General features: G+C 45.2%; 1 protein-coding gene across 1 annotated transcript in view; it reads left to right on the top strand.

Annotated features, from left to right (window-relative positions):
* The window catches only part of LOC115047139 (RNA binding protein fox-1 homolog 3-like), a 176624-nt gene that overhangs the window by 74334 nt on the left and 88732 nt on the right, over positions 1 to 13558 (top strand). Inside the window, exon 4 of the mRNA XM_029507881.1 lies at positions 643 to 752. Coding sequence (XP_029363741.1) covers positions 643 to 752 — 110 coding nt within the window. The remainder of the gene's footprint in view (positions 1 to 642; positions 753 to 13558) is intronic.

Here is a 13558-nt window from a genome sequence, read left to right as displayed (position 1 = left end):
ACTTCCTGCTTGCATAGGTACAATCTTAATTTGGATCATGACCTTCATCAGCTTCTGATTTAACCTGGAAATGTGCCGAACTGGGTGGTAAACTTCATCCGCTCCGGTTCTATAAGCATCACTGAATACAGGCGGCTGGAGGAGTTCACTCTCAATCACAAGAATCTACAAATCATATAACACTCAGATCGTCTGCGTTCATTGTGTGTAAACACGTTTAAGATCCTAATTTCACAGCAGAAGCTCTCACTGGTCTTGTAACACAAGTGCATAAAAAAAAAAACACAACAATAAAACGTATCCAGTTCTGTGTTTACAATGTCTGTGTGTTTTTAACCAGATGTTTCTCACCACACTTTAGTTTTTTTACGCTGTGTTGTTTGGACTCACTCTGTTGTGCAACTTTATTGATTCTAGAGGAGCTACCTATCCGTATTCGTCATTACATGTAAGGTCAATAAACCTCCGAAATCAATATTTATAACAATCAATACTGCATTCTCTATTATTTCTCTTCCTGTGCAATGATTTCCTTTGATTGAATTTGCCTTTTATTTTCTTTCCCGGAGCAGAGCGTCTTGCTGCTCGCTGCTTCCTGTCCGTTTCAATGACGCCAGGCTCTGTTTCTTTGTGTCCCTGCAGGAAACACGTTGTGTAAGTCAGGAAGCATCGCTGTCTTCGGGAACGTGGTATACAGCGGACTGCTGAACGATCACCTCTGGCATTTGGGAGTGCCCCTCTTTACAAGACTGGTAAGAGCAGCGGGCCCCTCTGTGCACACTTACCTCCATTTTGTCGGAAGACTTTTGTGCAGTTCTGCTGAAGCCAAACAAGCTTCAGGTGCAGAACTCCCACAAGTCTCTAATGGGCTTCATTTGATGCCTGCTCTGTTGACATGTGTTGGTTTAAGTCAGACTCAGCGTGCAGGATGGGACAGTCATCTGCTGTGGATTTAAGACCAGGCACCCTCTTTGTATCTTAGCATCTTGTTTCGTATCAGGCTTCTTAAAAGGTTTTCTGTGCTCGGGCTTCATGTGGGGGAGTCCCATGTGAGGCATAACAGCAGTGCATCATCTGCAGGCCTTAAACAGGTGAAGCCGAGCTGCCTTTTCCCCCCGCTGAGACCAGCCTGGTGTCTAGTTTGCACTAGAAAAAGGCCAAATGTAATTCTTGAAATGTATTTTTGTGTCATCAGCTTTAAAAAAGAAAATGTGCGGTTTTAATTAAGAGCTGGAATGGATAATAAATGATAAGTGGTGTTGAATTGTCAAAGGGAAGAGGAGTGTTTGTTTTCCGTTTACTCCCAGCAATGCTGGAGTGGGAGATTCTAACAACGCAGTGTGCCTTTCCTAAAATCAGAAAAGAAAAGAATCCAACATTTTTCCTTCCTGTTAATTACCCTCCTTCTGAGCGGGTCGCAAGTTTTCATCAATGTTTATTATTGATTAAATCTGTCGCTGTAGCTGTCATTTGTGAGTCGGGAATTACTGTTGATTGGTGCACAAAGGTTGCACACAATTGGGTTACATTGAATAGATAATTCAGCTGATCTCATAAATGTGTAATGTGAAGGCTTGTTTGATTATCAATTAATGTCAAACAGAGACTCTGACGATTCCAGTTTGCTCGTGCTGCACACGGCGAAGTGACGGACTCTCCTGCAGCCCCGTACGGCAAAATACATATTCTGTTTATGAAAGTAAAATTTAAATGTCACCCTGTAGAGAGATCCACTAAGCGATGACGAGAGTCCAGCTGCTGCTTCATGACGAACACGCAAAACAAAACTTCACGGTTCAAAAGTCACTTCTGTGTGGCCTTTAGGGAACACAGTATGGCGTCTTAAAGGAGCAGTCCGCCAGGATGGACGAATAAACACACAAACAGACTGATCCAGATCTGAGCTGGCTGAAGAAGGTTGAGGGCTTTGTCTTATGCTGATAATGTTGTGATGTCATCAGGCTGGTTCCTGAAAACACCTTCATAGAAAAAGCTGCAGTGGAATCAGGAGTTTTAAAAATCTCCTAACAGGTGTGTCTGAAGACATGGCTCTCAGACACACACACACACACACACACACGTCGTGCAGACAGGCTATGACTGCGCTGACATCCTCTGTGGCCCGACTCAGACTGCTGGGCAACAGCTGAGCAAAAGGTACGCGCCCCCCTCCATGACAGAAAGGTGCAGCTTTGTGTAGCACCTCTGCGCACCTCCTGCCGACACGCCAGGTCCGCCCTGCAGTGGTATCAGCATGACATGCAGCAAGCCTTCACATCCCCAACACACAGCCCCTAATTACTGCACAGCCCTGGGCCAGCAGAGCCTGCTCAATGCCAAGATGTAAACACTGCATTATTAACACGACATACAGTCTGTGCATACGGCTGCGCTTTAATACACTCCACGTACGTCTGCACAGGGGCGTTTCTTTACTGGGATCCTTCGCCATACCATAGATTTATTGTTTCACACACACTAAGCTCCAAAATCAGCAGATGGGCGATTTGCTGTGTGTGGTGTAATGTATGCTTACAAATGATGTTTAATGATGTCTTCCAGGCCCAGGAAGCAAAATATTGCCGTTTTTGGGGGCTAAATATGCAGGCTATGTCAGAAAGCTGGAGTTAAATAAAATAAGGAACGCTGTGTGTTTTCCTTGTTATTTTATGCATATTTATTGGCTGTCAGGGCGTCTTGATGGTACGGCACCATTTCCCATCATGAAGGACTGAATGGCCCTTTGCACCATCAGAGGGAAACACTCTGGAGGACATGAAAATCTTTTATGTATTTATTTGTCTTGTTATTACTTCCAAGCAGTCAAATTTGAATATGCTGAATTTAAAAATACTTGAATCAACCAAATAAAGGCCCCCAGGTGGCTAACGTATCTTAGTATAAGTAAGAATAGTAATTACAACATTAAGATGTGACGCTAACTTGTACACAACCAAAAGAGCGAACATGCAAAAGCTACCAGTACCTCATACGTGTTTTTACCCTTTAAAGGTCCCGTGTGGTCTCTGATTCTACATCAGGTCCAGGTTCTATACTAATGCAGTGAAAGTATCAAAGGTCTGTGAGCTTTAAAGCAGGCTGTCAGGACTTAGTGATCTTTGTGATGTCACAACAAAGCAGTTTGTTTTGTTTGGTTTTGTTTTTTAACTGCAAGTGTTTAGCAGCAGCAATTGGACCGACATCCTGCCATTACCAGAATAAAAGTATACCAGAATGCATGAGGAAAAAAAAAAAAAAGCTGAAGCGTCCTTCAGACAGAGACAGAAGTGAAAGAGCTGACGGAGCTCCGTGTTTTTCCTGCCCTGTTTCTCACGTTCACGATGACCTGCGTTTAGCATTGAAATGTCAATATCTACCTGTGGAGCCCACGACGGCAGATAAAACCAGCGTAGCTCTGGATCCTCGTCAGCAAGTTGTAAAATGGGTCACTCCATAAAGTGGAGTGTGCGATTAAAGAAAACTAACATGAGAGACTCAGGACTGAGCTTCGGCAGAGGCCCAGGCTGGACTGCGAAGGGACGAGGGTTCAATAAATGAGGACGAAACACCAATTTAACCATAACTGCAGCCCACAGCCCCCACCGGGGAGTCAGGGGGGGGGGTACGAGTGAGAAGTCGGAGGATGTGGACTCCTCTGGAGTCTCCCAGTGACACGATCAGCGTGTAGCTTTGACGGCGAGCGGCAGTTCACTACAGCAGAGAGGTGAGATCATCATGAAATATTAAGACAACAGACTTCGAGCCAGCGAGGCTTCTGAGACAGACGGACATTTTAGGCAGAACCGGCTCTGTGTGAGGCCTTCACTTCCTCATCTCTCTGAAAGCTCTATCTTTGTAATGGATGGCAGAGTCTCCGGGGAGTGTCTAGACTATGGTGGGAAATCTAAATGGTCGGAAAAGCCACTCGCGTCCTCGGTAAGCACTGCAGAGCGTGGGAGAAGGGAAAAAAAATCAGGAAGACGGGAAGCAGGAAGGACGAGGTCTGCACCCTGAGCAACGCCATCTTAACCCAAACTCCATTTTTCATCTCTAATTGGAGGAGATTCCTAGAAAAGAGACATGGGGATTATATGATTCTAAAATGCTCTCAAATTCTTATTTTCTACCTTTCCTCCTTAATCCCTCCAAACCCGAGTGCCCTCAGCTTCAGACCATGATGCTCTCTGTCGACATCCACATCACCCCCGCCTGTCTGCTGCTTCCCCTCCAGTCTGTTTTTTTTTTTTTCACTTCTTTTTGCCTCCATCCTTTTTCTTTCCCTCCCTCTCTCCCCCTCAGTTATTTATGAGCAGGACTTGAAATAGACTTCAGTATTTGATAAAAGCGTGATCCTTAATCCGAGTTGCCTGAGAAGTGCATTTCATTTTTATTTCCCATCAGAGATTGATGTAGGAACGGGGCGGCTACCCTCTCTGTGATTGCTAATGTAAATCCATTGGGTTCTGGTGGACATGTAGAAAGATATGGGGGGGCTTGTATGTATGTATGTGCATGGTAATGCCACCAGGAAGAGATTGTGTGTGTGCAGTAATGGAAAGGCTGGATTGTGATGAGATGGAGATGTGAGGAAAAGGAGGGGAATTTTATGATGCGTCCCCTGAACTCGTTCCTGAAAATAAACCGTTCTAAAATAAAACATCACAATATTTGCAAAATCGCTAATTGCAATTCTTCGGCTTGTTCTGCTCTTCAGAACGAGGGGAGGGAAATAAAATGGCCGATCAATTTAGAATGACAGTTTGGTAGTATGAATGAGGCCTCTCACTCAAAGCCAGCTGCAAATGTAACTCACCCTCCTTATGTGGCAATTACCGCCGGGGTAATGTAACCTGAATATATCTGCTGTGTTCATTACGCCGATGTTCTCCATAGCTGGCAAATGTTCTTTAGGATCCTACAGCAAATTAGCTCATCCCCCAGGACGTCTCCTGTTTTATTGGATGATCCGGCGCTGGAGGATGCCGCAAAACCGCCGGAGCTCTCCGCAGCCCGCCCCGGCCGCCACAGGGTTAATATTTAAAAGCGCCAGCTCCCAGTCATGTATTGATGATGTGTTTTGAAATTTGCTGAGGCAGGCTTATTGTTACAGTGCTGTCTAGAAGATAGCCAACCATCCCCCACCCCCCCTCCACCTTTTACAGCCGCCAGATGGAAAACACACTAAAGCATGTAATGTAATATAGCTTGGCACACAAAGGTGTTTCACACCAACTTGATCTGGCTTCTGATCTGCCACAAAGAGGGTTTTTCTGTTCTCTCTCTGGTCACCGACCTGAATGTGGCTTTCACACTGAAGGGGAAAAAGAGGAAATGCACAGACAGTGAAGCTCAGCAGCTATAAGGAGAAAACAAGTGGAAAATAGGCTGTGCCTCCCAAATGCCTGTGGCATATTTTAAGGTTTAAGGGTTTTGTGTTTTTTTTTTCTTTCTGTGTTGTATTCTTCTTCTTCTTCTCTTCAATGAAGTAAAACTGCCACAACTTCAGTGCAACGTCTCAGTCAGAGACGGCGAGAAGAAGGAAGAAGAACGATGTTAGTCTTCCACTATCAGCAGCATCATCATCATCATCATCACCCCCCCCCCACACACACACACACACTCCCCACCTACAGAGCTCTCCACCACGACTCCCAGCTTCCTGCCTCCCTCCCTCCCTCACCCCCCCCCCCTCCTCCCCGGGACGCTGAATTTTACAGTACCGTCTGCAGGATCCCGGTTTGTTCGGCTCACTCCTCTATGCAGAGCAACACAGCTCCGGTGGAGGAACGCTGGAGGCAGCTGTCAAGCGCAGGCTGCTGCTGCTGCTGCTGCTGCTGCTGCTGCTCTAGTTGAGCTTCGGTGCCGTACCGACTGATTTCACATTCACCAACAAGAGGCGGCACGGGGGGGAGAGAGAGAGGGAGAGCGGCAGAGAGGCAGAGAGGCAGAGTCTGGAAGTGAGTGGTGTGGAGAGGCAAGTAGAGTGGAAGAGTGTCAAAAGAAAAAAGAGGTTACAACACCTCCCCAGCTCGCTGCCCTTCTTCCCGTCTGCCTTCTTTTTTAATCCCCCTTCTCTCTTTCTTGTGTTGGCTCAGAAGAAGAAGAGAAGAAAGGAAAAGGGGCGCTTTTAAAAATTAACTGAAGAACAAGCTGCTTGTAGAGAGTGAGTGTGTGTGTGTGAGTGTGTGTGTGTGGGGGGGGGGTGGCAGCGGCGGTGGTAGTGCTGCTCCTGCTGCTGCTGCTGCTGCTGCTGCTGGTGGTGGTGAAGGGGTGGGGGGGGGGACCTCAAGTCAAGCCCCATTGAACAGTTTAGAGGGAGGGCTGCCTCAGTCGAACAGGGATCAGTAGAGCTCTCTGTCCAAACGCTCGGACTCTTCTTGACGCCCACGCTGGCTGGACTGGTCCCAGTGCTCGGCCCCGCTCTCGTCTGCCCGCCTGCCCGCTCCCGTCCCGCTTCCACCATGATGATGTACTTTTGGGTGAGTACCGGACCGCCAAGTCTGTGGATCTCTTACGGCTCCGACTGCAGAGAGTTTGCATGTGCACATACATATTTATATAGATAGATAGATAGATGGGTGTGTGTGTGTGTGTGTGTGTGTGTGTGTGTGTGTGTGTGTGGAATATGCGTCGGATTGTGATTCAAGCAAATGCAGTGTCAATATGTGTGTGTGTGTGTGTGTGTGTGTGTGCTGCACCTCCCACACGCATGAACAGAGCTGATGGTTTTCCACTTCCATGTGTTTTATTGAGGCTGGATGCTGCAGCCAGATGCTACAGAGGCCTGCCTGCGCGTACGTGTCGGATTTATTCAGCCTTTAAATGAGCGAGGATGTCGGAGTGTGATCATTACGCACACTGATACCTTTACAAGTATTGTTATTCAACTTCCACCGACAGTCAAAACTACCCAGCATGCAGTATGTCTGTCATTTGAAACCATATCTCTCCAATTTAACACCGGGATCTGAAAATGAGCTGCTCGGGGTCTTCTGGGGACACATTTTGATTTCCTTGTCTGCGCTTGTTTCAAATGCCTTTTTTTGTTTCTTTCTTTCTTTCTTGTGTGTGTATGTGATGTTTCTGTTGCCCGCGTATCTAAGTCAGCTGAATTCCTCCAGTTTAGTTTTTTTTTTTTTCATAAATGAAGTGACATAAAGCACAGAAGGAAGATGATTACAGATTGTCAACAGAAGCTGCTGATTAATTCTGTTTGAGATCATGTGTGATTAGTCCGATTGGTTTTGTCTCTTCAGTGGTTTGTCGTCTCACCACAACAATACCCGCCCAGCTCTCGCTGCTGCTGCATTTACACTCTTTATTTTTTTGCCTCCCATTTCTTACAAATCAACATTGCAGACCATTTTAATCCCCTCGAAATTATTTTCTAATGCAACGCATATTCCCAGTTGTAATGCAGTTACAGATGTGAGTTCTGCAGAGTCTTTGTGTGTTTGTGTGTGTGTATGTTCAGCTATTGATCGTGAGTTCAGATTTCCAGAGAGAAAGCATCAATTTTTTGGAGAGGTGGGGGTTTGAAGTTATTTTACATGGATGGCTCCATTATAAATGACTTTTTACTTGAACCAGATTTTTTTTTTTTTTTTTTTTGAGAGTAAAACATGAATAACAAAAACATGTTATGCATGCGATGAATGAAACGGCGCTGAGTATTGATCCGCAGCTCAGATTTCTGGAGAGAGAGCGGATGTTTTGGGGCCAAAGTTACTCTAAGTGGAGAAATGAGCTCATATTCAAAGCAGGAGAAAAGTTTTCTTTTTGTTTCCAAGCAGAGTGGAAGTGACAGGAAGGGTGTAGCGTTTCCAAATTATGTCATAACTCAAAGGAAATAATAGAGCGTGGGGAGGCCCCAGCCGTCGGTCCGACGCAGGCCTCCTGGGTGTCGATGCTTATTGAGAGTGAGCGTCTCTGGGCTCACCTTCTTTCTCCACCTCCAGCCGTTCGGAGCGATGACCACACACACACACTAATACAGGTACAGGCTGAGCAGAGTGAAGCAGTTTACATCCCTTCAGGCTCAGCGGTGAAACGGTTAAATATTTAACCACGCTCACGTTTTACTCACACAAGAAGAACATTATTATTTCGCTCCGAGCGTCGGTTCAGTACATGACTCCTTATTTTATCATTCACCTGTAAAACTCCCAAATAGTCTTTTCTACGCCGAAGCGTCGCGACGCTTCGTTTTCTGACTGATCGCAGGAGCCAGACGTTCATCTTCTTGCCTGGAAAATAATAAATCCACAGTGAGACAGTGAAGCTTTGCTGCTGTTTTGCATTCTGCTGAGCTCCAGTTAGAAGAAAGACGACTTGTCGGGTTAAAAAAGGAACTAAAGGATGAAAATCACGGTGATTCCTAATGAGGTTAAAGTGCTGAGCTGATGAAATGAAGTCAGTTTAGCTAAAAGAGTGTTAATCAGGCAAAACTTCTTCATTTAAACTTATTAAAGGGAGTATTTGTTGTTTATTTGTTTTCTGATGACGATCGATGGATATAATTATCTGAAATATTCCATCCATTGACAACAAAAACGATTGTTGGATTTGAATCGACTTTGAAAGCTTTGATTTGAAAAATAAACTTTACAGTGATTAGAGGATCAATCAGAAATCAATCTATAATCTATCGATGTTCTTTAATCTTCACAGAAACTCAAAAACATCTTGTGTTGTAATTGTGTTACCATTCACGCCAACGAAGGCAACAAACAGATTAAGAGCAGAGCAGTCTGCGAAACTAAAATGGATCCTTGATTAAACCAAAAAAGTTGTGAGGTCACTAACACGTGAACGAGCAGCTCATTTCAAATTAAAAAATAAAATATTAGATATTTCCAGTTTGGCCGCACTGCAGGAGGTAAATAGAATAAATTTCCTCTCAGCTTCTCGTGTTTTATGTTTTTAGGTTTGCTTGGTTGTTTTTTTTTTTTTTTTTCTGCAGACGCCACATTTTTTCTGCGGCGTGAAAAGTGAAACTCTGAGAACGCTGCGTTCTACATGTCACTCCTGACATCATCATAACTGGTGCATGATCAATGATTTACCATCTCTCCGGTATACACTGTGTGTGTGTGTGTGTGTGTGTGTGTGCTGGTCGGCCAGCGTTTAGCTGCATGAGGAGGATGGGACCGCCTCCTGTTTGAACTGCAGGTGGTGAGCATTACCTGCGGTCCCTCCGGATGCCTGTCAGTCGTGCATCAGTCTGGGGAACCTGCAAGCTCCCCTAATTAGAATATTTATTCACCAAGCAGATGTTCTTATCCGGGGCAATTACCTTTGGCTTACATTTCCCTGTTGCCCACTGATATAGATGAATGTGTATACAAAGACGTCCCGGGTTATGCATGGGGCCCCTGAGTGCCACCCACCTCACTCCCCAACCCCCCAACATATGAACGGCGGGCGAGCCAGCGACCGTCTGGTCCACCACGGCGGGGCCCGGCCCAAACCGACCGTCACTCCTGCATGGTAATTGGTGGAAGTGGAAGCAGATCTCCTGCGATGGCCATATATAGTGACAGAGAGACAGCCTGTATATCATTCTCTCCACCCGGCTGTTCCTTTGTATTAGACACAGAGAGGAAAAAGGGAAGAGGCATGGAGTGGAGAAACCATGCATGCTTCTGTCCTCCCCTCAGTGTGATGAATAATTTAGCAGTGCAGGGCCCTCGCTGTCGAGCAGAGATGGTGGTAATGGGGAGACTGGATATATATGGCATGGCGAGGAGCAATGGCTTACGTTAGACTTCCCCCGACCGACGCGCTCAAGTGTGCCGCAGGCTGCTCACATGGTTGGTGTGTTTGGCCTGCATTAATGCTTTATTTTTATCTGCAAAAAAAAAAGACATCCACCAACAGTGAGTGTAAAAGGCAGAAGGAGCCGCTCTGAGGCTGTGGATCAGTGGTCATTAGCAGCAGTGGATTCCCTTCAGGCAGACGCTCAATCAGAGCTGTAGTGTGTAGGTTACTTTTTCTTTTATTTCTTCCCTTATTTTTAAAAATGTTTTTATTTTTAGCTCGAAGCACTTTACGCTGCACTGCCGTGCGGCGAGAATGCATGTTTGTGGTCTCTGCTGAGAGATTAGAGGTTTGCAGAGGATGTTGAAATGCACGGCAGGACGGGCTGCAGAAGGCAGAGCCGATCAGCCATTCGGCGAGTCCAGCCCGCTGGTTTCATATTGCAAGATGAAGTGCTTGCAATCGTTTGTTAATGTATTAATTGATCTGTGTCCTCAGACGGGAGAATCAGGAGTCGTGTCACGTAGACTCTTTAGCACTCCCCAAGTCTCCTTCATTAGATGTTGCTGGCCGGCTCTCCAGCCCCCCATTACAGGGGCCACGTCTCCACACACTTTACCTGACTGCTGTAATAACTTTAGACATTTCTATCTCCGCGGCAAGTTTCTCCGACAGCCAGGACAGTTTTGGGGCTCGACATCAAGGAGCTTCTTTCAAAGGCTTTTTTTTTTTTTCCCCCACCGCAGGCACGTGGTGTTGTTTTGTCTGCATTGTTGCTCTCTTTTCCTTACAAGTTTCAGTAACGGCTGTTGCAATCAGTCATTAACTTCCAGCTTAATGTTTTATAATCTGGAAGGCACACATGCCTTTGTAGCACAGCTGATGTAAGAGCTCAGCTACAAAGCTAAGGAAGCAGAACGTCAGCGTGCTCAGGAAACGGGTTATCTGAGATCCGACCCCGTCTGGCTGTTTTATCGTGTAATCCTGCCAACATATAGAATCGATTCAGATGGGGAAAAGTATTTTATTTGTATTTTATCACCAAAGGCCCCACCCTCTTCGTGCTCTTCATTAGTAATCAGTAGCTTTCACAATAATTCTGTCAGCTTTTGGTCTCTTCCCCTCGGGGCTAATGGGTCTACAGCCCGGCTAATTGTGATTAGGCTCTGACAGCAGGTTTTACTTGCAGGATTTTCACACCACAGTCCTCTTTGATATTAGCTACACAGCTGATAAAGAGATTAGATACAGAGAGAGAGAGACGATGGTGGCGGGGGGAGGAAGGGGTGGGGGGGTTCTTAAACTACAGAAAGACACCTACACTGGGGAAATCACTGGCGAGTTTAGCAGAGGAAAATAGATCCGGACGCAGTAAAAGCCTTGCGCTCGCTTATTGCACCTGCTATCATTAGCGCTTTTGTACACATGGTCAGCCTCCCAGGGAAAAGTCATTATCCAGCTGTGCCGTTATTTTTCTGCTGTTTTCTCCTAGTGGAGTGTGACTTCAGGGCTATAGCCAGCACACCATTTAATGCCTCCAACACAATAAAGGACTCTAGCCTTAATGATGTGGGATTGGATGGCCATGCCTCAGGTTGTCCAGGGGCTTGTGAGCTGTTACTATGAGCGGCCATTTTGCCTCGGCCCCCGTCGAGCCCCCCTCTCCTCCTTCCGTATCAATTCAATTCCAGCCATTCCAGACGAGGCGAAAAAATAAAAATCCGATTTAATGATTAACGGCTGCAGCGTTGTTTAAAGGGCCCTCCCCTTCACTCTCTCTTCAGGAGAAGTGGAGAGTAAAGGAGCGCACATGAGCTGCAAAACAATGAGGAGCCGGTGGAGTAGTAGGATGGAAAGGTGCCAACACACACAGGCCAACCTGCCAGAACATGAGGTGATATTGTCTGTTTTTCACTCGTGACTGAGTGAACCACCAACGAGTGAATCACACATGGAGCCATTTGTTGAATGATGTTTCAAAGTAAAGCGAAGCAGACATTTTACTTCTTTACTGACTCCGGAGAATCAAACGTTGGCTCCTCCGACGAGCCCGAACGAAGTGGAGTAAAGGTACGAAGATTTTGCCCCAAATTTTGTGACGTCTTCAGCCTAAAAATAGACAAAAACATCATTTGAGTGTTGACAGCAGGACCTGAAGTGTGTCTCAGGATCACAGTGTGTGTCATTTTAACCCTGAGAGAAGCAGGAAAAAAAATGTCCCACTTCAGCTGATCCAAGAAAAGAAACAGCATCTCTCAGCACTCATTCATTTGCAGACTTTCCCTTTCCTCTCCTCTCTTTCACTTCAAAATGAACTTGAACAAAAGTATTTGTCTAAGTGAGCTTTTTCCGGTGCCAAACGCCACACGCTGGTAATTATCTTCAGCAGTCTTATTTATTTTACTTTTTTTTTTCCTGCAGTCAGCCTGTTGCACTGCCAGCAACTCTCAGCAAGTCTCTCATGGCGGTCCTTCATCCTGCTCGGCAGCGTTTGCAGCAGAAGGTGTGTGCATCGCTAACACGCCCGTGCCACAGATATGCCCTGAAGTGTCAGCTCTCACATACGGAGAAAGATTGGAGGAGAAGCCCCTGTGAGATACATCCACCGGCAACCTGCCACGCATGATAAGAAAAACCACTCCTGCCCTCCCTCTCAAAGCAACAAATGTAATTTGTGCAATTTTTGCAATTTTAGACTCAACTTGTTCAAATAGACTCATCAAGTTGTGCTCTTTAAAATACACGAGCAGACACCGCAGGCAGGAGGTTTGGTGGATGCAGTGATATCACTGACAAAAGCGTTTCTGAGATTTAAAGCTTCCTGCAGCGAGGATAAGCATTTTGACAGCAGGACAGTCACAGGCCTCAAAGAGGACAGAGAAATTGTGTTTTTAATATATTTCATCTTCTTAAAGATCTTTTTTTTTATCATTCTATCGTAGACATGAAATTTTAGTTAATGCTGCATGAAGGAGTAAGTTTGCATTTGGAGTCCAAACTCCATCACTCGCCAAACGCTCAAATCAAAGTCGTAAGTATCTTTATAGTTTCATTTCAACTCCTTAATTCTCATTTATGAACATTTTCCTCCTCAGCATGAATTCCTAAATGTGATTTCAAATATTTATCTGCACAAAAGAAAAGAAAAAGTTGTTTTTTTTTTTGTGTGTGTGTGTGTGTGTGTGTGTGTAAAAATACTAAAACACAATAGTTTAATTTTTTTAACAGTATATAAATACTGTATATGTTATTATGTGTATAACTAATTACACATTTTCATGGAAATTTTTGTATTTTTACTATTTTAGCTTGAACATCCATCACCAGAGATTTTGTCTGGAAATCACATTTAGAAATTCATGCTGAGGAGGAGAGTGTTCAGAAAAGCAGAACTAATGAGCTCACTGAAGTGAAATGAAATAATAAAGATATTTCTGACTTTCATTTGGATGTCGTTGGCACTTAAAGCTCGCCCCTTTACAAATGTCAGCATTTACTGATGTGAGCTGGATTCTGGTCCGGTGCAAACAGAAAAAAGTTGTGAAGAAGACTTTATTTAAATGAGCTATCTTCGTTTCTACCTGGATTACTCTGCTGTCGGGTCGGGCTGATCCAGCCATGTTTGCTTGGTAATCTCATATTTTTATGTGTGTTTATCTTTATGGTTGCAAAAGCTGCAGTCAGAGCTTCTTATGTACTCCTCTCAATCAATCCCAGGGAGTATAAACCCCAGTTGTCACGCAGAGGGGGCGAGGAAACAGTGTGGCACACAGGCTGTAAAATTAATGGCAGAAGAGTG

The sequence above is a fragment of the Echeneis naucrates genome, chromosome 8, assembly GCF_900963305.1.
Source record: "Echeneis naucrates chromosome 8, fEcheNa1.1, whole genome shotgun sequence".
NCBI classification, from domain to species: domain Eukaryota; kingdom Metazoa; phylum Chordata; class Actinopteri; order Carangiformes; family Echeneidae; genus Echeneis; species Echeneis naucrates.
This window is presented reverse-complemented; position numbering and strand designations above follow the sequence as displayed.